The sequence below is a fragment of the Perissodus microlepis genome, chromosome 11 (genome assembly GCF_051167445.1).
Source record: "Perissodus microlepis isolate ML-2025 ecotype Zambia chromosome 11, ASM5116744v1, whole genome shotgun sequence".
Classification (NCBI taxonomy): Eukaryota; Metazoa; Chordata; class Actinopteri; order Cichliformes; family Cichlidae; genus Perissodus; species Perissodus microlepis.
In genome coordinates, this window is record NC_140471.1 from 10,130,724 (window position 1) to 10,158,104 (window position 27,381).

At 39.3% G+C, this 27,381-nt stretch overlaps 1 protein-coding gene across 15 annotated transcripts in view; it reads left to right on the forward strand.

The window, feature by feature from the left end:
• The window catches only part of LOC146377279 (protein MTSS 1-like), a 48,419-nt gene that overhangs the window by 7,822 nt on the left and 13,216 nt on the right, over positions 1 to 27,381 (forward strand). For 3 of the 15 annotated variants that reach the window (XM_084943994.1, XM_084943988.1, XM_084943982.1), the window contains exons 3-7: positions 489 to 562; positions 24,565 to 24,649; positions 25,783 to 25,874; positions 26,094 to 26,168; positions 27,180 to 27,191. In XM_084943994.1, the coding sequence (XP_084800120.1) occupies positions 489 to 562; positions 24,565 to 24,649; positions 25,783 to 25,874; positions 26,094 to 26,168; positions 27,180 to 27,191 (338 nt within the window). Of the gene's footprint in view, positions 1 to 266; positions 407 to 488; positions 563 to 24,564; positions 24,650 to 25,782; positions 25,875 to 26,093; positions 26,169 to 27,179; positions 27,192 to 27,381 lie in introns of those variants that run through there. The other 12 variants (XM_084943989.1, XM_084943983.1, XM_084943990.1 and 9 more) reach the window with 10 other exon arrangements.

A 27,381-nucleotide genomic window follows, 5' to 3' on the forward strand; every position in this document is an offset into this window, starting at 1 on the left:
AGCCAGACAGATTCCAGTGGTCTCTTAAGTAATTGCATAGACATTCCTCACACAGCAGGGCACATTCAAGTTTTAACCTAAATACACACTAAACAATATGTTCAGTATACTCTAGCACATTTATGCCATTTTCACACATGAATTTTGGGGTATTTTTCCACAGTTGTCCTTTCTCATATGTAGCACACAGCAGGAAAGGGTCCGCTAAAGGAAGTGATCGCGGTTTAGGCGAGAGAGCTGCCTGGGTAGAGCATGTAGGAGGCAGCACACGTGATGTCCACTGTTTTAATGGTGAATGTAGCAGAGAGTTATCGGTTATGCTGGACTGCACTAACGTCTCCCTGTTGGGTGGCTCTTTTCATCTTAAAATGATCAGATTTGTTTGTGTCTTTGACTACCATCACTTGTATGCTGCAGTTCATTTTTTTTTTGGTAAATTTTTTGTCATTTTATTTTAAATCAACCTTTGTCTTTCTCATTTCTTCTAGGGCGACAGTGGTTGCCGTGGCTGCCTTCCTAGATGCATTTCAGAAAGTGGCCGACTTGGCTACCAACTCAAGAGGTAGGAAGTTTCAGTGTGTAGCTGGTAGTAGTATTCTCCATCAAACCTACTGTTCGTCTCTTACACGACAGACCGCACTGCTCACAGGGCTAAAACTGTTGCGTCATTGTTTGACAGTCTATGTGTCTTATTACTCGTGCGTCACTGTGTTTGTGTAGCTCTGCTGTGCTTCTGTCATATGGGTAGTAAATCACTCAGTACCCTGTTTGAAGCTCTGCTGCAGGCTTTTGTCCTGCACCTCTACCCCCCTCTTCTCTGCTTCGTTCAACAGACCCCCACCTACACCCCACTTCGGCCACATCTGGACTCTGTGGTAGCATGCTTTAATTCTGTATGTTTATGAGAGCGTAAGGGAGAGGGTGAAAGATCTCATCCCTCCCCAGCCTTGACACCTCCAGCCCTGCACCAAACTATTAATAGAAACTGAGATAGACATACACATTCATCACCTCACTCACAGCAAAGAGAACGAGAGAAGAGTGTACGGAGCTAAAGAGAGAGTCGGGGGAGTGCAGGGAGTCTTTGCTCTCTTCGCTCTCTGGTGTTGAACTCATACAGTAGATCTGTTGGCTTTGAAGGAGTCATATTCAGTTAGCTTAAGAGCATTGCGTCATTTTCTTTGTGCTCTTTCATCACTTTCCATTTTTGTTATCTTTATATATAGTATTATATGGTAGGGGTATCATATACCACCCCTCATTTTTTTGTTGCTCTGTTTTTCAGACTTTACTAAACACAGAGCGATTCAGAATAGAGGCAAACATGGATAATGAGTTATAATACACAGCTGCATGTCTGAGACACGTAGATAACCTGTCCATAAGAACTTTACTAAGATATTATAATGAGTCTCAAATCCTAGATTTACAGATCGAATTTAAAATTGTCCATTATACCGAAGTTACACATTTAACCTTTTGTGTGAATTATTGTCAGTAGCTTACAAAAGCTTTGACAGTATCTTATAGCAAAGGGATTTTAGTCTGCTTATCACTGCATTATCCTCTAAAATGCTTGTATAAAAATGCTTTAAACTAATTGAGATCGAACTATAATACGATCAAACCTACATGGGCACACATGCACTCTTTGTCTACCTAATGGCGGTATTCCTGCAAGACAAGGTTGTTTGATTTTCCATGGTGATTAAAGACTTTACTGAATTGGCTATGCACTAGTGAGCTCAGAGAGCTGCTGTAATGACAACATGTGTTGGAGAGATAATGGGGAGAGAAGAACATTGAGTAAAGATGTGTTCTTTTGATATTTTGAAACAGTTTGGTATGCCCTTTGAGCCAAACTGTCAAATGTCTATTTATGTCGGAATCCAAGAGCACATGCTCCAACTGAAGTGTTTTAGTGGTGCACCAGTTGTTACCCATCAGCTATTGCACCTTAGCAGAGTTAACCTGAAATCTACACAGTTTTCCTTACTTCTGAAAGGAACTGCTCTGAAAAACAATGATACTGTATTGCCCCAAATAAATGTGGAGGCTGTCAGATTATCAGTAATATATGGTCGATAAAGGAGAGATTAGGCAAGTCTTATTTCTTGCCTCAGATTTCTCAGGATAACAGTCCGTTTTAAAACAGTTGAAGTAATTATTATTCAGAGACAGTTGGCACTGAAAGTGTTCGGTTAGCTCAGTTTAACTGCAGGAGAACGTTAGGAGACTTTGAACTTGCTTTTAGTCATGGATTAAATAAAACTGTAGTGGGCAGGAAAAAAGTCAGGTGTCACAGACGAGTCTTCAGTGTTGAGAAAAAGAAAGGTCGTGATACCGTGTGCAGTTTTAACAGCTAAACTTAGCTTTCAGTGGGACTCAAAGATTACATTAACCATCAGATTTGTATCCATTAAACTTGTTTTAATTTCATTTAGTAGATTTTTTTTATGTATACAGACTTCAGAGGGGCTAAAATTGGCTAGATTTTTAGGTCTTTTTGGGAAACAAATCTTTCAACATCTCACTTCGTCTCATTCAAGATCTTACTGATGCTTGTGTTGAAATGCAGTAAATATTTTTTTTTAAATGTCATAGTCTGTGTGTGCGTCTTCAGGTGCTTCTGAGGCCACACGTTTATGCAGTACATTGTGACTTCTTTTATTCATTTCTTTTTATCTACTCCAATCTTCTTGTCCTCACATGTGCACATATTAAAGGTCAATTAACGTCTTAATCATAATAAGAGAGGTTTCAATTGCCCTTTTGGGTAGTTAATGTGTTGTATTGCTTTTTATATATTGGGAGGATTATAGTATTTAAAGATTTAAGGGGTGATCTATAAAACCGGCAGACTTTGATATCTGACAGCAGGTACTTTTATTGGCGTTAACATGAAAGGACTGCTTTATCAGTCAGATTATAGAAGCAGCATGAGGTTCGACTTTGCTGTGTGGTGTTTTATAAAAATTGCGACATGTGAGAAGTGCATTCCAAATTTTATCTTTGGTGCTTTCAGTTTTTATGGAACAGGACAGTAGGTGTGTGTGTGTGTGTTTGGGGGGTGGGGGGGTGGCTGGGGGCAGATTTGAACCTAACCTGTCACGTGCTGATCCAGGTAAGCCATGGCAGCACCCCATCCAAGATTTAGTTGTAAATAATGCATTTAAATGTACACCCACCAGCCTGTGTACAGCATTCATGGAGATATGTTTGCTGCGTATTACCCTACAAATCATTACACATCCCTGCACATAAAATCCTTTCATATCCTCTTAGTCCTCTAGTATGAAGTTAGGGGTTTTTTGACTCCACTTAAACTTATTTTTAGCACTGGATGGCTTTCATGTGCAGCAGCAGGTGTGAGATGCAACCAAAAATGCTCCTGTGTTTTAAAGGAGAAATGTTGAGCTAGAAAGAGATTTCAGCACCACCAGTGGTAATTTCTTTGCCAATAAAAACACACTGAGACTGCCATCCTTCTCTGGGGAGCAAGCACGGAAACAAGTGGTGACTTAAAGAAGATCAAATTTGCATTTTTCAATCAAGACTGTCTAGATTAATTTTGCTGTGCTGGTTGGCTTTGTCTAGGTCGGGGATGTTACCCAGAAGGACGTTGTGGGGTAGGGACTAAACCCTGTGAGTGGAGTGTTGGGGAAACAAAAGGATAGCATGCCACAGACTACAGTAGTGTCTTACACTGGTATTAGGTTTTAATTATATTGTTTCTCTTCTATAATCAGAGTTAGATACTTGATGGTCTTTGTAGACCTTAAAATAGAAGTTTACTGTCCCATTGGGAATAATAATTAGGTTGTATAAAGTGTCTCTTAAGTTATCTGTTTGTATGATTGACCAGTATTATTGTTGTTGTTAGAAATATGCTCTTCATAGACTATCTGCTTATCAAAAACCTCAACGATTCTTCGACTGAAGGAGCATCTTCACTAAAGAGCTGAAGATGAACATGCAGTAAACGTCGCACTGAGTTATTGTGGAGATCAGGGTTGCTGGCAATAAAAAGCTGTAAAACAGTGGTCGCCTTTGACAGCTCTCTGAGTTCCAGCACTAAAATGAAAGCACCTTTTTCACAGAATCTAACCCTTTTCTAATATTTTCTTTGGAAAGTAGATTTTTTTTTACCGACTCTGGCTTCTCTCGTATATTTTTATTCCTCATGCGATAAGTCAGTTGCTTTATCAGATTAGAATGTAGCCATATGGTTTCTTGATTACTGCTGACAGGGTTTTGGAGTAGCTCTCTCAGGCCTGTTTAGTGGCTATATAAATAAAATGTTTGCTACAAATTACATTCAGACACTATTTTACACTTATTCCCCTGAGCTCTTATTGATATTGAAGTGCATTAAGCCCACTGAGGCAACCTTTAGATTGAAGAAATTGTATAAAATCTCAGTAGTGCTTTGTAGCCATACTGTAATTGTTTCAAGCAAAACACACTGGTCTTTTAAAACAACCCCCCGGTGTTAACATTAGTAAATAGTCATTGCATGAGCTAATCATTGTGGGTTAATAAAACTCTTCAGCCAAGTTTTGGATGTAGTCCAGCGAAAGTCTGTAGCAATATAATTATTAGCTGTTGCTAGATGTTTCTGTAGAAATGTGATTTATAGTGTTTGAATTCAGTGATGAGGACCAGATGTATTGATAAAGATTAGCAGAAGAGAAAAAGCATGTGAACCTCGAGCATTACGCCAGTTTCTGTAATACATGGACCAAGCTAAAGACACGCATGTATTACCAAAATAAACTCAAAAGTTTATTGTCTACAGTTGTAAAGGTCTAAGCTTACTGGTTTATTAGTTGAATACAATCAAGGAACTCGAATGTCAAGTGGATAAAGTTTAATAAAAGTAACAAAGATTGACTTTAGTTTCAGGGCAAAGCATTTCTTATCCTAAGGTAGACAATAAATTACTCCTTAAGCTTCTGGACATTTTCTGTGCTGTTGGAAAAACCAACATCAGCACTGCAGACCAGACCAAACCATCAGCTGAAAGATTCAACATATGCCAGGACAGATAAGGTTGTTGGATTTATTTTGTCTCTGATTGTTAAACCTACTTATCTGCATTAAAGCATTCATCTGTGTGGTGATACAAACACATAATCAGTGAGACATAAGAAACAAATAAAGGTAGAAGACAGAAAACTTAAATCTGTAGCTACCCTGGATTGCATTGGTTTCAGGCTCGATTGTATTTAAACAGGATTCATCAAGTGATGCTAGTTATGCTCAGGCATTGCTCTTTAGTAAGCTTTTTTCTTCACTGTTGACTTCACTCTTTCATTTATCCTTCACGCATCCATGCACGCATCTACAGAGCCGTTCTGGCCTTGAAGCAGTGTGACAGTGTTTGTGCTAATAGGTATAATGGTTCTATTTGATTTAAACTCATGTGAAAACGTTAATGATTAAACATGTTTTGAACATGTCCTCCTGTGCCCTAGAGACTGGCAAACAAGCTGACACTAAGAGGTGTCTGTGAATTTACTGAAGGAAAAAGAGTGACCTTCTTTTAGTTAGTTGTTAAATTAGATTCCAGTTGACAGTGCTATGATTTGATTCCACGGATACTCACAGGCTTGTTTGCTTCGAAAATGGAAACTATATACAATCCTAATTCCAAAAAGAGCTGGCACAAAAAATGTAAATAAAAACAGAACGCAGTGATTTGCAAACCTCATAAATCTGTAATATGTTCACAATACAACATAAAAACATTCTAAATTGAGGAACTTTACCATTATTACAATACAAACAAGGTCATTTATTTGCAAATTGTGTCCGTTTTGGAATTGGGATTTTCGTATTGATTTTTTTCAAGATTTAGAGTTAACCTTATGATGTTTCTCTCTCTCTTTTTAAAAAAAAATATATTTCTGAACAAGGTGCCGGGTGGTAGATGAAAAACAAGCTGACGTAGTGTTTTGCACAACTTTCGCTTTCCATGGAGACAACACAAGGCAGTCTGGAGTGTCTATTTCCTGACTGCAAAAACTTGAAACAGTAGCGGTCATTGGTGAAGAAGGAGACAAAGCCTTATTGAATCCCTGAAGAGAGAGAGAGCGATAACAGGGACACGAGAACAGACAAAAACAGCTTTTCTGGAGAATAATCCTTTCTCTTGTTTCATCAAGCGACAGTCCATTTTCCATGTAGATCTTCTTTCCCTCTGTTTAGTATCAAATTATAGATGCATCATTGTTTCCTCTTTTACAGAAAGATCTTGTGTGTCTGTATCTGTTTCTGTGTGCCTGTGGTCTTTTTTTAGCTTGTTTGTGTGTACATGTATATCTGTGTTACCTTTCTCAAGGCAGCCGCAGTGAAACAGCTGACGGCATCTGGTCTGCACAGAGAGATGATCTCACTGTATGCAACAATTGAGACACCAAAAGCTAAAGTTACAATTAATAATATAGAGATGTTTACACTTTATAAGAACTGCATATTGTTGGAATGAAGCGGTCTCTTCGATGAACCTCTTGTCTCGCAGCTGTCTCAAGCGTCACTGTGTTGGACTGCATATGGCGACAGCAGTCCTTGTACAAGCGTGCAGCCTCAGTAAGTTTGGCATGACTCAAGTTCAATACGATGGAGTGTCGGTCTGTGGGGTGAGGCATTCTCTGGAGAGACAGCCCAGTGACATCAAGGACAGCAAACTGGCCAGACAGGAAGGAGGCTGACTTGTTAGCAATCACAAAATTTTCAAAATAAGATGAGCAACGATATTTGTCCACGAGTAAAGTGATGAGAGGTAGTCCTTTTCTTTTGGGCAAAAACGGTAAAGATAATAATAGGTAGTATAAAAGATGGATGTAGCCACCATGACATCACTGATTAGTTAGTGAAGCCTCAAGCTGTTTTTTTGGGGGGGTTTTCTCTCATCGCCATCTTGGTGCTCTCATTGCCATCAGATGTGCCAAACAAGGAGTGGATATGACTGTGAAACCGAGGACTCCACAAGTTCATTGACAACTTATTATCCAATGAGCACACGCTAGATAGTCCTCCTTTCTGACTTGTGCAATGCCCATCGATTACAAAATAAAGTTAATGTTTTATTCAATGAAACTAGTGATTAAGCCCATTAAGTTTCCAGGAAAGTATTTACTGAGGTCTATACATGTTTTCTGTCTTTTATTATATCTGTTATTTAGCCCATATTAGCAGTTTGTCCAAATAAGGTCTGTGTGGGAAACAGTGCACTTGTCTCTCACACCTAATTTCCCCAGAAGAGTTCACAGCAATAAAAATAATTCATTCAGTTTCACAAGCAGGTTGGCAGGTGTTAGGATTCTGTCTCTACTTGTAGAGTGTGTACATACCCAGTGTGCTCTTTAAGTGTGTGTCTGCATGTGGATGTGAGCCTGTGCACATACAGTATGTTAATCCCCGTGACTCTGTCAGCAGCTCTGATGTTGAGTCTGTTTGGACACGTTTGAGTCCGTGGAGATGAAATAGACACCTGCCACAAAGCTTACTTGTAGACTCCTGTTGGATCTGTTATAACCTAAAAAGATTAGTTAGCAACTTTTTTGTAGAGCTTATAATTACTTTAATCCTCCTGTGATCTATATCAAATACATAATCAAAATAAATGTTCCATGAAAACATTTTTTAAGGCTCTAACCCTAAAGGCCAGATATTTTATTGTACTCCCATGGTGTAATATTAGTTAGCTGTTATTAAAAGGATAAATCTCATGCACATCCTGTCTGTTGACATCCATCTTAGCTGCCACTTGCAGTAATTACAGGCATGCAGTGGAGGAAAAACAAAACATCAACTGAACACAAACACCAGTAGACTGACTGGAAGCCTCCCAGCTTTACAAAGCTTCTGTGATTCTTGGACTCTCCTTAGACATAGAAGTCTAAAGTATTCAGAGAATAAAAGTGTATAGTATGAATATTGTTGTCAACACTTAAGTTTCAGGAGTTTTACCAACAATAATACCAGTGCTTTTAATTCTACAACATTAAGACCACTAATGGCGAGATGACTGACACTGATCATCTACATAGATTGCAGTGTTTTGCAGGGAAACGTCAGGTCTAGGTATTTGTGTGGCTGTTCCTAACTCCTCACCCTCTCTAATTGCAAAAGCCTTCTTATCCAGGACAATGCGCCACTGCTAGTAAAAACTGCTAGATAGCAGCTCCAGGAATACGACTAAGACAAAGAGCTCCCTAAATCTGAATCCAACTGATTGTTCGCAGGATGTGCTGGAATTAGCCCAGACCCCACCTAAAACCCTCAAAACCCAAAGAATCTACAGCCACCAACCAAAACCCATCCCCAGAGGTTCTGTGTCTGCGTCCCCACGGACAAGAGCTGTTTCGGCAGAACAAAGGGGACCTTCAAAATACACATCAGTCGTGGCGTTAATGTTGTGGCCGATCTGTGTGTATTTGACAGCTTGCTTCTGGTTGTCACAGAGCGGCTGTGCTACATCTTTCTGACCTCTTTACACTGCCTTGTATAACCTCTCCCATTAACAGCAGCTCTGCCCCTCCTTATGGAATAGCTTAGCTCCACTGAGACCTTTGTGTGCCAACAATGAGTTCAGCATCCCAAAATAACTCCTAGCCTAGAGGTAGTGTATTTTCTTCCATGATAACTATCAGTGATCACTCCTTTTGTTTTTAAATAATAAAGCTGTGAAACTGAAACTTTAAAAAAGAACACACAACTGACACACCCCAAATCAGCAGATATTATATAAATTGTTGTACTTGGCACTTCTGCTAATTTGAGGCAGAAGCTGTCACATCTGCTGCTTTTTAGCCCTGTCACCAGTAAGTGTGGGCTTTTACACTGGATGAGAGGTTCAAGTGAAGCACAATAAATACATGTACAGTCTCAGGATCTCAAGTTTCTGCACCATTTACTCATAAAATGCAATTGGATTTTTATCCAGGTCCTAATAAATAAAGCACAAGTAGTTACTCTTAACATGCACAATCTGAACACAGGCTGGATGGAAGCCTGTGTCCTAACATCTTCCCCAAAAAGCTACCTTGAGGCAGGTGTTCCAATTAAAGAGAAGATATTGGAGGTGTGGCTTGTAGAGGTGCTCCTCCCTGTAATTAAAGGCAAATGATGTTTGTGTGAAAGGCTTCAGAGGCATTTCTACAGACCTTAGTACTCATCAGTCCAAAATGAGAGGCAGCACTATGTTTGAATGATAAAAGGTGCCGCACACAAACATCCTGAGAGCCCCGCTCTACCTCAGGTGTTGCAGGTCTTGCCATCAAAAAGTTAATAATGAATTCAATATTGTATCACAAGTTTTAGAGGGGAGTAATTAATGACCTCCACAATAACACAGTAGTAGTAGTGATTATAGTTGTGTATGTTCATGTAGGCATTTGCATGCAAGACATTTGTGCTCTTAAGTCTTTGTGAGTCAGTGTAGATGCATATGCATGCTCCAGTTGTTTCTCAATGATGCTTCTGTTCTGCATTTTTCAGTCTTTTTTTTTTTTTTTTTTTTTTTACTGTGAGTGACACTGGACCATGTAATTACTGGGAACTGACTTACACCCAGCTTCTTTTAATCAAAGCAAAAAGTTGACATAAACATTTTTGCTTTAACTTCTCAAAGACTCACTGATTTCTAAACCCACATTGGAATGCTCTGCATACAAGACTTCATGTAATTCTCAATGTATTTTGCTCATTTCTCTAAGCACACTCTGTGTGCTGCTGTGGACAGGCGTTCATACAACTATTTAAAAAAAAAAAAAAAAAAAAATATCGGGGCCTTTCCTCTTTGCCCCTTTTCTGTTCATGCCTTGGCCTCCATAACAGAGCAGCCTTAGATCCCGAACTAACCCACTGTCTCAATGTCCTCTCTGAGAGGGTTCTGTTCTCAGGCTGGCTCCGGCTATGTACGTTTCCTGTCTTCTGTCCAGTGCAGACCAATATCTCATCACTTGGACAAGCTTTGTGCTGCAAGCTTAGAAAAATGCAAGAAAAGTTTTCTAAAATATTTAGTTACAGCCTTCTGCTTTGCATAGAGTATATATACGTCAACATTACAAATTCAGAGTTGTCCAGTTGCCCTTGTCATACAGTTAAGGGACCAGGAACGTGAAAGTCACATGAGAAAGAATAGGTATGTTGTAGAGAAGCAAATAGAGTACCATAGAATCATCTGTGCACTTGCCTATGCACGCATACAGTGTGTGTCCACACAAGTGTTTGTGGGTGTTAGCGCTGTTTGCTCTCTGTTTTTGTTTAAACATAAACCCGGTTAGACCAGTGAGCTTCGGATTTAAAACATCTGACATGCATGCAAAGCCAAATTCAAAACATACTTCTCTGGCATATGCACCGCAGTGCTGTTTATCTCCGAAGTGCTGAAATCATTTTTTACTAAGTTAGTTGTCAAATTGATATTTTTCTACCGATGGAAAAGATACACTGCAGGAGTTATCCTATGTTTGTTTTTTCCCGTCTTTCTCTCTAATCTTACGTCATACAGCAGATGTCATGGGGTAAACACAGGGAGAAAAATAAATACAGCGAACTGTAATATAAATTTCTGTGGAAACAAAAATGGAGTCAATTAATCAATTTGGGAAGCTGCTGGCTATTTTCTGATGACATAGCCTCTGTGGACAGAAGCCAGTGTTTTGGGGGTGCACTGTACCCAGCTGATATCCAGTACAAGACTTTGCAAATCATTGTCAGACAATAGCCGATTGTTTCTAGATTATATTTCAGCAGCATTTGCATTCCCTCTTCTGTTCACCACATGGACTGTTAATCTGGATGCAACCAAGGTGTGATCAAACGTGATTGGTCAGTAGTTAATCAATTGCCCTGCCAATGGGAACTAGAAGGTTTCCAGTAGCAAAAGTATTCTTCCTTGCCTACAGATTACACATTTCTATCTGCAGATATCGGCTCAAATAGATTAGGACTCAGTTTGTCTTAAACTTGGCTGTTTCTTTGTCTTATTGTTGGTTAAAGTGATACTTCACCTCGTTTTTGAGGAAAACATTGATCTGATCTTGGTCTGTTTATGCTCTGTGTATGAGTGTCAGTTTCTGTCAAACTCAAGTGTGTTTTATTTGCATACACTCTGTATGTGTGAGCGTGTGTGTGTGCTGTGCATACTAATTTGTTTACTTCTAGGAAACTATGTACATCTGTAGTTTTGTGACAAGCTCACAATTGCAGAGATGTGTTGTGGCTGTGGCTGCTAATTTTAGGTTTCTCTTCTTAATGCACTTTTTAACACAAGCCCACGTCCCAGCAGCCAAGCTTGGGCCCAACAAAGTTGACCTTTCTTCCCTGCAGCGCACACATAAATACACTCGTTCATATTGGTGGGGAAGTTGCGACTGAGAGAATTTCCCTCTGTGGTCTCAGTTAACCCAAATATCATTCAGGAAGATTAACTCTCATTTTCTCTTTTTTAAATCTCTAACCTCACCCCTGACTATGTTCAGGCTGTCAAGGGAAAGTGTACCCACACTGATCTTTGACAGCAACACTTACGGTGTGGCTTTAGTGGCTTTATCTGCCAGTGATCCTTCCTTCAAGGACAGAGAGAAGGATGCAGGAGTGCAGAGGCAGCACAGAGAAATCTACAATGTAATGGGAAAAATGTGCTTGTGTGTTAAGACTTTACAGTTTTGAATGTATCATACTTGAGAATGAAGTGCTGCATATTTGCATAAAATGACGCACACGCACAGTGGGATACCGTGTCAGCTTGTTGCTGTGTGAGGGCAGCTGGGCCATCTGTTGCAGCATTAACATTAAAGGTGAACTTGAACAAAGTGTCAGCTCATTCAGCTCTCCCAAGTCACTGAAAGTACTTTTTTTCTTTAGGTGTATTTGATTTAAATAAGACATTTTCTATATATAGTCATTTAACACTATGGTTTTTCTGCTGTAAACTCTTCAAAACAAGCTTGTCATACAGCATTCGTTTGATGTGATAAACAATTGTGAGGTTAACCTTTCCCTAGCAGGACCTGCCTACACCAGGTAGCCCCTTAAACAGGCCTCTGTTTTCTGTTTCCATTGCTCTGTCCACCAAACTCAAAAAATGACCATTTACGATTCATTGTTCCTGTCAAAAATGACAGGAACAATGTCACTTTGGTTATTTTGATGCTTTTGTGTCAGCTCATATAGCAGATTTTTCTGGTGCTTGCTGGTTTTCTTCTTACTTAAATGCCATTTATTTGTAATCCAATCAGAGTCCAGACCAGTGATTCTTCAGGGCCATTTAAAGCTTGAACAGAGGTAGTTCCTGTGCTAGCAACAGTTCTTATGTGTAAAGCTGCATGTGTGAGAGAATATTTCTACTGTACTTGTCGACTGAGGGACATATTCTGCTTAAGTTCAGTCCATTCAAGTTACTCAGTAAGCAGCCAGATTCAGTAATCTCTTTGACTTGTTCCCTCTTAGATTCTTCATAAAAGACTGAATGAATGATGCACTTGTGTGAAGTGTGGCTACTTGTGCGGGTGGAGGGATATGTGGAGTGGCACTGGGGAGGACAAAGTCCCCTCACTAACTCTTTGACTTTATGGGGGTCTCTTACACACACATGTACATGCAGAGGCTCACACACATGGCAGATGTAATCTGGTGGTCATTACTGCAAACAAGGCAGTGTTGTGTTGCACTGCCAAACAGTACACTCTCTCTGGTGCGTCTCTGGTTTAAATTATCACAAGTATCGCACAGACTAGCGGCCTCTCAGCTTCTCCCCCTACAGGGAAACAAGAGGTCAGTGGCACATTCACATACTGAGTGCAGACAGTGAAAAACCAAACATTGCAGATATTTTTCATATGTTGTGTTTCCTGTTTGGTTTTAAGTGAGAAGGAAGTTTACTTCTTTACTTTGTGAAGTCGCTGTCTTGTTAGCAACTTTGTTAATGAAAACCGTTTTAGGGTGGTGCTCATCAGAAAGTTTCACCATGTTTGTAGGTTACAATCAGTGAAGGTCTTTCCATTGTTGAAGATAAAAGTCTCTTTTCTTACACACATACTTAATGTATACCTTTGCTTGTAGGATTTTTTTTTTTCAAACATGTGTCTACAAAGTCTTAATTACTGTCGTAAACCTTCTCCACCCTCTTAGTTGAATTACCTGTTTTCTCTCTATGATTTATACACATACATGTTGTAACAAAGTTTTCTCCTAATCACTTTTAGGGTGTAATTATTTATTTATTTTATTGTTGTGATACAAGATGATGATGATGATGATGATGATGATGATGATGATGATGATGATGATCATTTGCATTGATAATAGTTTGACTTATAACTGGTACAAATACGCATTCTCCACACTGCGATCTGAACTTTTGACTTTGTTTGTCTTAAGCGCAAGACAAATATGACTCAGACGAGTCATGAGTTTATTGAGAAACTGATGTGGAAATATGAAACTGTTTGTTGTAAATGATTAACTGTGGCATCAGACTTTTTGCACATTCCAAATGGACGCAGGCGCCCTGCAGCGCATGTGTGTTTTAACGTTGCCTTTCATTGAGTCATATATTGTTTCGTTTTTTTGTTTTTTTTCTAGCTTAAGTTGCTATTGCTTCTCAGTGCTGCATACATGAATACAGAGCCAACCGTTCACCCAAAACAACCAGTGAATTTAGTTCATTGGTCGATCCTGGTAAATCCTGTCTGTCTATCTGTCTGTGGAATGTGTGTCAGACCAGAAAGGAAGATTAGAGAAAAAAGTGGGGCACCAAAGCCCAGAAAAGCGCCAGAGTGGGCTCTAGGGTAATCTATTCTCACTGTCTCTCTGTCTGTTTCTATTTGTTTCTCTCGTTTTCTCTCTCTGGGGCTATTCCATGCTTAAACCCACTCAATGGTGGCTTAAACTGCAGCAGGGGTGTTGCTGCTGTTGAGCTGTTACATACGTCTTTTTTTGTGCCTTTTTAAATGTTAGATATTCACACAACATTTGATGATTGCTAATGGGGCAGAAATGTATTAATTGTGTTGATTTTTGCTATTCAGGCACACTAAGCAATTACCCAGTGTTTGGCATGGGACTGTAGATTCATTTTTAGCTAAAGTGGCATAAATATTTAATGCAATTACCCTTTGATTTTTGGAAACCTCATGCATCATTCAATTTAAAAACTAGAAATTATCTACTTCAGTGGTTTCCTTTTAAATTCTAAATATGATTTCAAGATAAAAGTTAAATAAAAGCAATAAAAGGTTTTCTACATAGAGGCCATCCAAGGACCTCCATCCAGGCTCACGCCAGTCCCATCAAACAGTTTGGTTGCCTTGCACCAACTTGCATTGGCTTTTCAACCCACGGTGCCTGAGCAGAAGTCCTACTGCAGCAACACTTTAATTGAACACACTAACAACATGTAATACTTGCTGCTATTGTGCGAGTGGCCCAATGATTGGTGACGTTTAGGCTTCAAAGATAAGTAAAAGCACACTACTCTGTGGAGTAGTGTAACAGAAGGCAAAATAAGGGCAACATTGCAAAACAAAATGTTCCACAGAAATCATTTAATCTCCCCCTCAAGAGAGTCAAGACATATGCAATAATACACAAACTGCCTTCTCATCTTATTGTACTTTCTCATGGGATAGTCTCTCGTTCTCTTTGAGTGTTTGTTTTGGTCTTAACTCTGACCACTCGTTGAACTAGCCAGCTGCTTACTGACTGGATTAACTCGGGCTCAGCGTTAACATTATTGTACTGCTATCACAGAGACATCAGAGACGAGTGGGAGTCAAGGCCTTAGACTGTATAGAGAAACAAACACGGCACAGAGAGATTGGAGTGAACTGTGAACAACAAGATCATTGAGATAAAAGATTAAACATGGAATGCAGTGGAATAAATAGCCGATGTTTCCATTGCAATCTGCAGCTGAAACCGAAATGTGACGTTATGTCATCTCTTGCTGTAAGAGTACAGCTTACAAGTTGATATATTATCTGCATGTCAAGTCTAAAGACAGCAGAGAGTTTTTGGATCTTTGTACTACAACTACGACCACTGTCCTCCTTTTTTTTCCTTTTTTGATCAAATTGAAATCTTTACGGCAGTGCTCTGTTAGGCATGTACTAAAGCCATTCTCATTAAGTTCTTGTTTGGGGCGCTGGTTTGCTTCTTTGTGGTGTCAAGTGAAACATCTGCTCATCTGGATTGAGGTCAGTTAGCTGGGTCATCCACCCTTAAACATTCCACTGCTTGGGCACAAAGCACTTAGCTATACTTGTATGTTTAGGTCCTAAAAATAAGTAGTTTTCTGTTCTGTATACTTTGAAAGTAAACAGCACAAACTGAAATACTTTAAAAACTATTAATAGGGCTAATAATGTATTTTTATAAACTCACCGAACATGTATCTGACAATGGGTAGGAGCGTTGTTTCATGCACAAATAAGGACTGGATTTGCAACAATTGTTGAGGATTAGAAATAATCCACGTAGCACGCCGCAGTCGGAAAAGTGAAAGGAGAAGGGATGGTGTTGGCAAGAGCTATGCTTTCTTGTTATCTTAATTGGTTCCCATCCATTGCTTTAGCATCCATTCATAAAGCAGCACTGTGAGGCGGAAACAGTGAAAGGGGAGACTAACAGGGGAGGAAGGTGGGGAGTAGCTTTGTGGTATTCAAACGAAAAGAGACACTGAATTTGTCAGCTGTCTCATCGTGTTTAGCTACAGCTTCAAGACCTCATTAGCAGAACTGCAATAAGGTGGAATACCGTCACACTCACATCACTTTTCTTTGTCATCTGTACGCTGCTTTTGTCTTATCTTTAACCTGGGCTGTCTTCACCTCTTCACATTCAAGGGTGTGATACTGAAAACTCTAGATATATCCCTATCCTATCACCTGTTTCCCTTTCAGCTCTCCTCTGGAAAATGATTTCTTTTTCTACTCAAATTTTAAACAAGATGTAGTAGTAGTAAGGCTGCAGCACTACAGTGACATACTAAAACACTCACTCATATTAGCCTCGGTTCTGTTTAGTATACAAAATTTTAAAAGTCCAAATACATCACCCAGTGCCAAAACATTTTGCTATCTTTGGTTTAAATTTCGTTGCTGACAATGATGTGGCAGAATAGAAGGAATGCAGGCAGAAAGGTGATGAAAAGGGAAAAAGAGGACAAATGAGTGGGGAGAAAGGAAGGTGGGGAAAACATGATCTGGGCAGAAAGAAGAGAAAAAGAGAACCACGTAAGGAGATTAACAAAATATAGCCTTCAGGAGAGAAGAGCAACGTAAAGGAGAGAAAGATAATGCATTACTATTCAGAAAGCATTTCACTGCATTGCAGTGGTGGACTGACACACATTCAGTTTATTCTAAAGGATACTTAATATCCTGAATAGCTTTGTAGACATAGAGGTCAAGCTCCAGATGTTTTTCTGCCTCATTTCACTAAAGTGCATTAAACAATGGCGTTGTTAGTTTTTCTCTAGTTAATAATATGTGCTGAATTACGCTCCTTTTTTCCCTAATCCCCTCCTGTCAGCTTATTTATTCTTTTTTTTCCATGAACATTGTGCTGGTAGTTCAAACTCTTTGTTGCTGGGTAAATCCTTTAATAGTCAACTGTAAGGTCGTGGTAATGGGTTCAGGGATTAAGAGTGGAAAACTTGTTATACATGTACCAGTGTTGATGGTGCAAACGCAGTACTGAGCCAATTACTGCCCTTCCCTGTCAGCAGAGGTGGAAAGAGTACTAAAATATTTTACTCAAGTAAAAGTACTATTACTTTGCTGAAATTTTACTCAAGTACAAGTAAAATTACCTGTCTAAAAATGTACTCAAGTAAAAGTAAAAAGTAGCTCATTTAAAATGTACTCCGAGTAAAAGTTACATAGTTACTTTTCTGTCAGCAGGAGGACAGCCGCTTCTGAGTAGTGCAAAAAAAGACAGTGGGATATAAATCTCAAAGTAGTTCTTTTTTAGTGAAAAGAAAAACTTTACAAATTAAAATGCAGTGGCAGTTAAACTGCAAGTCTATACATGAAAATGGATAATGGTCACCAAACCAATCAACCAAACTGTCAGGTATCACAGTGTTTTCAATACAAAACCATATCATTCTTTCACATGAGAATGTGTTCTAAACTGTCAAATAAGAGAACAAGTACTGAACTGAACGGCAGCTGCTTTAAAAATGTTTTTTAATTTTTTTAAACATGGCCCTGCCCTACTGTACCTCTAGAATAAAGTTCCTTTGTATCCATCCTAGAGTGTTACTCTCTGAACCTCCTGTTAATTTTGAGGAGCAGTTGATTTTCAAAGTTAGTAGAGTTCATCCTTGCTCACTTTGCAGTGAACAGTAGTCCAGCACAGCTAAAGAGACGCTCGAAGGCAGCTGAGGCAGGCAGGCAGTGTTAAGTTTGAGAGAAAGTTTTTTGACGTCCCTAATAAGACATCAATGCATTACATAGCTACCGCTGGTAAATTATACCAATATACCTCGTGTTTTGTTTTATTGGACAGTAACAGGCTAGTTAACGGGAGGTTGCAAGTGCTAATTAACAAGTAACAGAAGTCAGCTGTCTTTGACTAATCTAAGGCAAGTGAGCGCTCTGTTATTCTTTTGCCTGCAGTGTGAACATATGTGGGTTAAGTAAGAAAGTAGCCGCTTCTGTCTTTAATTTAACTATTTTTTAAAATAAATTATTATTATTAACAAACAGGAAAAACGTAGGTAAACACATTTTCTTTTGGCAATTTACCAACCCAGTAAAAAAAATGTAAGTTGCGTGGACAACAACGTGCCCGATTACAGCAAGTTGCTAGTACCAACCAACGTTATCTGTGTTCTTCACAGATGTCTTAACTTAATGTGATTAATTTGAACACAGCCTTTTTGCTACCATAACGGTACGAGTTGTATTTAACTTACCTCTACATGCTTGCGCAGGTTTGATGTGGAATTTTTAAAAGCTGCTAACTCGGTCTCTCTGGGCAAACACAGCTTACACTGCATAATAAAGCTGTTGCCTTTCTTGCACTTGAAGCCGAAATGGTCCCTTAAATACGGCCAGGGGTTCACATCCGTTTCTTCGAGTTCAGGGTCAGCAGAATTCGACGGGGCTTCTTTTTTCACTGGATCCGTAACACCGATGTCAGACTCCATCTTTAACGTGACCTTAGCGCCAATTTGTTCTACTACCCATCATTCCCTGCAGTATTTCCGAAGCGCAATGTTTTTTTTTTATTTTTAATTTACTCAGTAACGGGTGTGATTGAAAACGTAGCGAACTACAATACTTTTTAAAAAATATACTTAAGTAAAAGTAAAATGACAGACTTGAAAAATGACTTGAAAAAGTACAAATACACAAAAAAAACTACTCAATTACAGTAACGCAAGTAAATGTAATTCGTTACTTTTCACCTCTGCCTGTCAGCATATTTTACTGTGAATGTTTTAATCTCTTTTTAATGCTAGAAGCAACAATATTTATATCATTAAATAATCCAGAAATCCATCACTTGGCTGACTGTCTATCCAAAGTGAATTGGCATTCATAATTATATTTCTGAGACCTTTACAAAACATTTACAAAGGGTGACACAGCTCTACAGTCCAGTCCAGGAAATGAGTACATTGATAATGCATTCACTATATTTAACTGTGTCTGAAAATTGCCATAATTTCTCCCCATTTTCTTTTCTTCCTCTTCTGCCTTTTTCCTTATCCTGTCTTTGCATGACAGCTGTTTGGAGATGTAATCAGAAAGTCCCGGGTTTTTTCTGTGTCAGCACGGGTCACACTGAAGCAGGTGCGTGCGTTTGCTCGCCCGCACGTTGCATGTGTTGGTGCCCATTGAGGTTAGACTTGCTGACGGTATAGGGTGTGTTTGTGCGTGTACGTGGGTGCGTGGGTAGGCTGTCTGTCAGCAGCTTTTGATGAATGAAGAGTTGAGCCAAGCAGGGCAGGCTAACTAAGAGAAAATGCTATTATAAGCCCTCAAGCTTAACTCTGATTTATATCCATGCAGCACACCTTAATTAATTGCTATACTTAGATTTATTGAGATAATCTTTAGATGAATCTGTTAATTAAATTAATTAAATCACCTTTTTTTAGACCTCCCTTATTTCCTACATTTATTGAAGCCCATCAGAACTAGGCACTTAGTTTTACATTTACAGAAATGTGTAATTGGGCACTAATAGTATGGTACCAGACTGACAGAGTAGTTAAATCAGTGAATGAAATCCTAGCTTCTATCTGTACTGTGTGGGTCGCTCCATCTGGGCTTGCCAACTGCTCATCTAGGGCTGTGTGTGCGTGTGTCTACGGATTCATTTCTTTCTTAGCCTGTACAGTAATGTTAAAGTAGTAGCTTTAAACTAAATCACTGACACTTTGTGACACTGTTTTCCTCTTTAGGTAAATACTAAAATGAGTTGTTCTCTATGGTAATGAGAACATGGTAGTTCTGTTTCTGCTATCGTAAATGAGTAGAAAATGGTGATTTGACTAAATGTCCCCTGTAAATGTGGCCTACTTTAAATTAAGGTTGTCAGAGCAGTTTAAAAAGTCACGAATGAAACATATAAATATAGGTTAGTTTCAGTAGTGTTGTATAAACTTCTGAATAAGCTGGTGTTCCATAATGATTCTGAAATAAATGACATCACTCATTTTGTGGTGTAAAAAACACCAGCTATGTGAGATTTAGGTGACTCGGTGTGGATGTTTATTCTCCGGTTCTTTAATTGCCTCGTGAACAGATCACCCTACCTCTGTCCAGCTGGAAGTGTGTGTGTGTGTGTGTGTATAACCAGCTGTACAGTCTCCAGTCTCTTATCAGCGTAACCACTGCCCCGTAGTTAACAGCAGCCATCTGGTGCCCATGCACAGAGTTGGTTTTAGCTAACCAACCTCTCTCATCCACATGTCAGTACTACATGCTCTCTCCTTCCTCACTTTCCCCTTTCCTTTTTCGGTTCACCGCTCTTTTTATCCCTCATGTTTTAAATGAATAAATAGAGGCTTTTTTTAACATTTACTTCATTGAATTTTCCCTCACCCCCTCCATTTCTCTTCCTCCCTCATAATTTTCTCATCATGTCTAAAGAAAAGCTGGTATAAGTTTAAAAATAGGACTATTATTATTATTATTTTGTATGTTGTAGTTATTGTAACTATTATATACACCGTTTATCCACCACACACATGTTTTAAACACATGCTTAACATCCATCCGTTTTCCTTTGCTTATCCCGTTCAAGGTTGCAGGTGTGCTGAGCCTATCCTAGATACCAGGGGTACACCTGGACAGGTCCCCAGTCTGACACAGGGCTAAAAGGGCTATTTAGAATCTCGAGATGGCATTCCCTGTGTGCCTGTATGTTGTCATTATAAACTAGAAACCTATTGCTTAACATATAAGTTTATATTTAGTATGTACTGTATTATTCTGCAGGTGCAAACTGCAGGCTTATAGCCGAGAAGCATTCAGTATCATCTTGGTTCCTGCATTATTGATACCTTGGCGATCGATGATTTCAGATTGCATCAGGTTGTTTCATAATCCACGAGCAACCTGAGAGTTTGTTGTATAACTACAGAGAAAGAGGAATGTTTGCCCTCCGTCTTTACACAGCCTGTTGCCTTTCAGACAGTTGCCTAGTAGGTTTATCTAACAGGTCGGTTTATTCAAAGATTAGCCAATCAAAAACAAACAGTCGACGCTCACTCCACGATGTTATAACAACTAAAAACACTTTAAACCGATGGGTGTCTTTTACAGTATGTTTCCAGTCCATTTAGACACGAACCCTTGAGTGCTCCAGCGCTTTGAAGTCTTGTCCTTCTAATGCAGTCTGACAAAGTGCAAAAACACACATGCACACACTCTCCCTGTGTCAGCACAGTGTGACATTCCAAGGAACAGTCTGGAAGGGGGTTGAGGACAGACACAGACTTGGCAACTCGGCATCTAATTGCCACACTATCTCTCTCTCTCTCACTCGGAGAGAAAACTGTCACAAATGTCCTCGCAGACTCTCTGCGGGCTGGCTCACACAAAAGCTGAAATATCAGAAACCATGAGACAAAACGTTGAGATTCTTAAAATAAGAAAATTACTCATTGAGGGGAAAAATATTTTTGTTTTTAAGTTCATTTTAATAAAGTGCAGCATGAAGATGTTTCATTCGCTCCATACTGTTTGGTTTCTTTTGTTGATTGGGAAGTTGTTTTTTTTTTTTAATGGCTAACCAAACCATGCACAACCAAAATATTGTGAAATAATATACTGAAACATTCTGCGGCTAAATTTGCTCCTTTTTTCTCACCAAAGAATGAACCCTATAGTTTCTCTGACTGGTTAAGTTGGTGGTGCAGGGATAATTACAAGCCTCTGAAAACAAGCTTGTCAGAGAGCAGCTATTTCTACTGACAGCCAGCTATGCCACTATACACACACACAGAGACACACAGAAGTGGTATGGTATTGACGCAGTTGAAGTTTGTTTTTTTTTGTGTGCGTCTGTCGCAGACAACTGGAGCTGCCAATGCAGCTATTTCTATCCAGGGGTCAATCATTGCTAGAAAGAGCAGACTATATGTAGTGTGTAAGCAGCCATTTTATCCTGAGAGCATGCAGGGAAAATCAGCCTGACACTTCTCCGTGTAAATGCATGAGTGATTAATGCTAATGTGCATATGTGTCATATGTTAGAAACCCCTATTATTCTACTGGGGCACCAAATCAAATTGTTGTAGGCGCCGATAATACAGATGCATATTGTATACAGTTTCCTTGGTAACTAGGAGGCAAGGCAGGGGCCACACTGACTGGCTACCTGCTGTGATAGTGGTAGGAAGAGAAGTTTCTCCCCTAGTATTGCAGATTTTTGGGGTTAACCTCATGCTGTTGGCATGATTACAACTACTCTGACCAATATAGGATTTTTAAGACCAATACCTTACTGATACCAATAGTTGGTGATTAAAAATATTCTTTTGTTTATTTCAGATTTTAATGTTTTAATTTTGTTATGTGCAGTGTTTAGTGAGCCCTTACTAAGATAATATGACAACGCTGTTTAAAATAATAAAATAATTGTTTTAGTGTCACACCAAGTTGAGGATTACTCATTGAGGCTCTGCGCGACTTGTTGTTCTTGTGGCGTCGCCAGCAAGTCGTAGAATGCCTTCTGGCTGTAAACTATGCAACATCAACACTCATAGCCCGGTTGAAGGTGTTTATCCCGTCTCTTCTTTACCTTTTAATCATAAATGCTGATACCAGTAGTTAATATCAGGCTCTAACGGCAGCGGTCTGTTCATCTTTAGTTGCGAGACATGAGCTGATTTTGGTTGTCTTATTTGCCTCATTGAATCCAATAACAGTGGGTGAGGTTGTGGCAAAGGACTAATCAACTGAAACCAAACTCTTCATTCGTCAGAATGGGCTGCAACTACACAAAGGTACCTTTGATAATGAGAAACTAACCACCCAGTTTTTGGCTGTGGCCTCTCTGTGGAACTGTGGCATCTATCAGCCACACCCTCTAGAATAACAAGCACACATAGTAAGGGAGCGCTGGGCAGATTGATAGATATGATGACTAAACAAGTCAACGCAGGAATGAATGAGCATTATGATATTAGATGACAAAAAGGTCTTTCATGGCACGTAAAAGCCACACCCTCTGCAATAACAAGCACATGGAAAAAGAAGATGAATAAATGAATGGAAAGAGGGTAAAATTTGGTTAGGACTGAGTTCAGTGGGACAGTGAGTTAAGTCGAAAGGTTAGATGATGATTTACAATCCAGAGTAGCCTAATAATAATGACCTAGTATTTCTGTCCAGCTTTCTGCAGTCAAAAACATAACAGCGTGAAAACATGTCTTTGTAGAAGTGTGTGACAAAAGGCAGATTGTCTGACTGTGGCTTCAAACCCCCCACAAACCACACGTGTGATGGTGGCACTGAGATGTTTTGTCACTCTAGTGCACTTACAAAAACATTTGTTGCTTAGTGAACGAAAGAACTTTGCTGATAGTGCTGATACCATCCCACACTCCTTTAAGCTGCTGATTCAAACACTTTTCGTGCTGCTTTATTGTTCAGCATTATTAATAATTGAATTTAGACACTAAATTAATCAGTAATTCCACAGGAGAATCATTTTGGGCCCAGCATTTTGCCACCCTGGCTTAATCTGAGGTACACACTTCACACCAGATAGCACAAGATGCTGACAAGCCTGAAATGCACTTGGTAAAATTTCCAAACTGTCTTTATCAGATTATTGCTGTAGGATTTCTTTCTTGCTATTTTGTGTTAGTGTCGGAGAGCTCGTGTTTTGTGCAGGGTTTAAGAGTCAAAGACAATTCTGTAAATGTGTGAGTGAGTGACAGCTCTGCGTGCGTCTCTGCACGCGGTAAGGACCGCGCTGACAGCAGAATGGCTTGCTCTGTTGGAGGGGATTCACACTTCACATCAGATTATCACAGTCTCGCACACAAAACCCGTGCTCACATAGACAGTATCACGATATCTTTGCTCGATTTCATACAGGATCTTTCTGCCCTCTACTTCCCTCTGTCACGCACACACCGACATAGACATACTCGCAGTAGTCCCACGGAGAAAGCGGCTAGTCATACCAAGCAGCCAGACAATAGCTCTGTCAATCAGCGTCAGGGGCCTGCTTAGCTGTCCAGCCTGAAGACTTCTGGTGGACAGCCCTAAAGGAATCTTATATTAGCCGTGAGCACATTTACCCCTGAATACGTGTGTGTGTGTGTATATATATATATATATATATATATATATATATACACACACACACACACACAGTATGTGCATTTGGTAGCTCAGTTTTGACAGTTTTATGGGGAAGTGTAGATAGAGAGTAGGTCAGGAAGGCCAGTGAGCTGCAGTCAGTGGAGTTCATTTGCATCTTTTCACAATAATTAGGACATTAGAATTTATCTGTTTTAAAGAACCATGACTGCATTTTTCCTTTTTTTTGTTTTTGCTCTGTGCTAAACGTTTTCTGCTGTTACTCATATAATTGGAGGTCCTGCTAAATGGTCCAGCTGCAGCTCTGATATAATTATAATATGACTCAATCTCAAGCAAATTATTGCAAATATAACTTTTGGATGGCAGTTCGTGTGAGATGGTTAATATCAAAAACAGTCTTGTTGGCTAACGGAAATAAGACACAGATGGATTTTTTTTTTTTTCTGTTTCACAGGCATTAGTGTGACTAAGTCTAAACTGGAAAAAAATGTTTGTTACTAATAAGAATTCAAATATCAGCAAGCTTCATTCCCTTTCTTCATTTTCTTGCTTCAGTCCCACTCATTTGTCAGCTCTCGTAAAATTAAACTGGTGGGAGGAAGAGGGGGTTAGAACACTGCTCATGCAGTTGTGCATTAGTATCATTAGGTAAATGTCTCAGGTTTGTTCACTGGCAGGAACATTTTTCACAATTAGCATGATTTATTAACAAAATAACGTGGTTTTTTTTTTCTTCTTTGCTATCTTTCAGGTGGCACAAGAGACATTGGATCAGCATTGACCAGGATGTGTATGAGACATCGCAGCATAGAGGCTAAACTCAAACAGTTCTCCACGTAAGGAACATTATAGTACTGTATATTACTGTGCTACTTCACCCTTCCTTACTTATTTTTAACCATAGTGCTATTCAGTTGTGTGAGCCACTCTCAATTGCTGCTTTGAGATTAGATTCAAAACTTGCAAAGGTAGATTGTTTTTTCAGTTTTTTCCTCTTGCACTAGTTCTTATATTATTAACTCACAGTTAATGACCCACGCTGCCCTCCATCCTGTGCAGCTCTAATAAAACTGTTTGTAATTCAGTTGTTTCCACACCGTGCCCGCCATGTTTTGACATTTCATGTGTGTGTGGGTGAAATTGCCGTGTCGGGGAATGCTGGGAAAGAGACTATTCGTCTGGCAGTATGTGCATCTATAATGTCTCTGTAAAGACGTACACACCAGGTCTCTCTTCTGTACCTACACACACACACACACACACACACACACACACACACACACACACACACACACACACACACACACACACACACACACACACTACACAGACAAGGGGCTCTCTAATTTCAGCTGGCATTTCAGTGGAGATTCCACTTGGAGCTCCATAGTGGTAGTTGTACACAAGGGGGCTGGGGTCACCAACCCCCCAAATGCATGCACACACACACACAAACTCACTCACACACACAGGGACTTTGTAGAAATGTCTGCAAGTGGGAATAGTCTAATTTTAGTTGCATGCACTAAGACTGCAGCTGTCCACCTCTCACACTCACAGATATGTCTGTAATGATTGACAGATATAACTGTACTTTTTTCACAGTGTTTTTCTCTCTCTGCCTGTCAATGATTGACACAAAATCATATACCATATAAACAGAAAGGAAAACTAAACAAATGAGTTTTAAGTCTGACAGTCTGTCTGAAGTTTTAATTGGAGGGCAGGTATAACCTTGTGCTATGTGTTCAAATTGCTGTATCTTTCACACAATTATTTCTATATTAATCTAAAACTACTCCAGTTAAATCTCAAACTCTGTACAATTCAGTTTCAAATTGAATCTGCTGAAGCACACACCCTGAAGACTAAAAAGGTCCCTGTCCAAATACTTGCTGTATATGGTGAAATGTGGTTAACTGATCAGGTTGACCTTAGATCAGGGGTGAGGTATGTGCTGTTTTTACAGGGGCTTCCTTGAGGGTCTGATCAACCCTCTACAAGAACAGATGGAGGAGTGGAAAAGAGGAGTCAACACTTTGGACAAGGACCATGCAAAAGGTGGGATGAACAAAAAAAACTTCCAATCATTGTGGGAAAAGCAGTATTGGTAATCTGTTAGCTCTATCCATACTGTATTAGATGTTACCAAAGCTTTAAATACATAATTATTTTGTCATTTTTTTCTATTTTTTTCTTCCCATCTCACATAATACGTTTGTGGAAAACTGTACTTTAAAACTGTTAGTTGACCTTATTAATCTTGTCCATGTGAACCAGAGTACAAAAGAGCTCGGCAGGAAATTAAGAAGAAGTCATCGGACACGCTGAAACTTCAAAAGAAAGCAAAAAAAGGTACTTTTTAATTAACTTTTGCAATAATTTTACCTGCTAAATGCTGGTAACAGTAAATGGATTACACATGACACAACATAAACTAATTCACGCTAAAAAAAAACAATTAAAAATAAAGACACATGAGGGTAGAAGGAAAAACAGACAAGACATATTTGGCTCTGCTACAATATTTACAATATTTAAGAGAACCATCTACTGTAAATTTACATTCAGGACTAAATTAAAAACCTGATTATTTTAAATGTAAGACAAACTTTTAAGTGTCTTAAGCTGACGAATCTTCTTGTAATAGGAAAATGCTCAAACTATATATGTGAGTTTTTCATTAGACACCAGCGATGTGTGTAGACGTTTGTCCCCACTGATTTAGTTGTGCAGCTCCACTGAGGCTAAACATTACCTTACTTGGTAAACACTCCCTCGGAGGGTAGGGCTTGTTTCCCTCTGCCGTTTTCCTGGCTCAGGTTCTACAGACACATTCACCTACCTAGAAAAAAAATTCGATACACAAAAAAGGAGTTAGTCCGATATCCCTTCAGTATCTTCAGGGATATTGCGGGTTCGTTTTTAAATCAGTGGATAACTCGTACAAACCACTTAAGCCAAAAAAAAAGTCTCAGCTCAGCACTAGATTTAACTCAGGAATATACATTTGAATCTGTGAAACATATCCAGCAAAATAATGTTTTAAAAGGACTTTAAGTTCGCTTAAACATAAGAAACAAAGACATGGCCAGTCAATAATTCCTCACTCAAATATACATAAAAACTTACTGTATATGTAATCTATTTCTGAGAGGAAACAACATATTGAAGCACATTGAAGTACTGTTTTAGTTTTTTCTCATATTCCTAAAATGCTACAGGGTCCATTCGCACACACAATGCTCCAAAATCATGTGATGATTAGTGTTTAGCGCTGGCGCTCCTTCACTTGACTTGGATCTTTTTCCTTTCCTTGTCCCCATGTGGTTCTGATACCATCCCTCACCTTACGCTGCACTGCAGCTGATAATTTCGGTAAGTCAGCTTATAGAATAGACACACTGTCCACACTGTTGCTCACGCCATTGTGCTTAACCGAGCATCTTGGTTGTCTTGTGAAATAGGTACCATGGATCTTTGTATGCAAATTTTAATGTGTGTAAATGCTTCCAGTTATTTGCATGCTCATTTTTTTTTCTACAGGTGAGGCAACTCTTGTTTACAC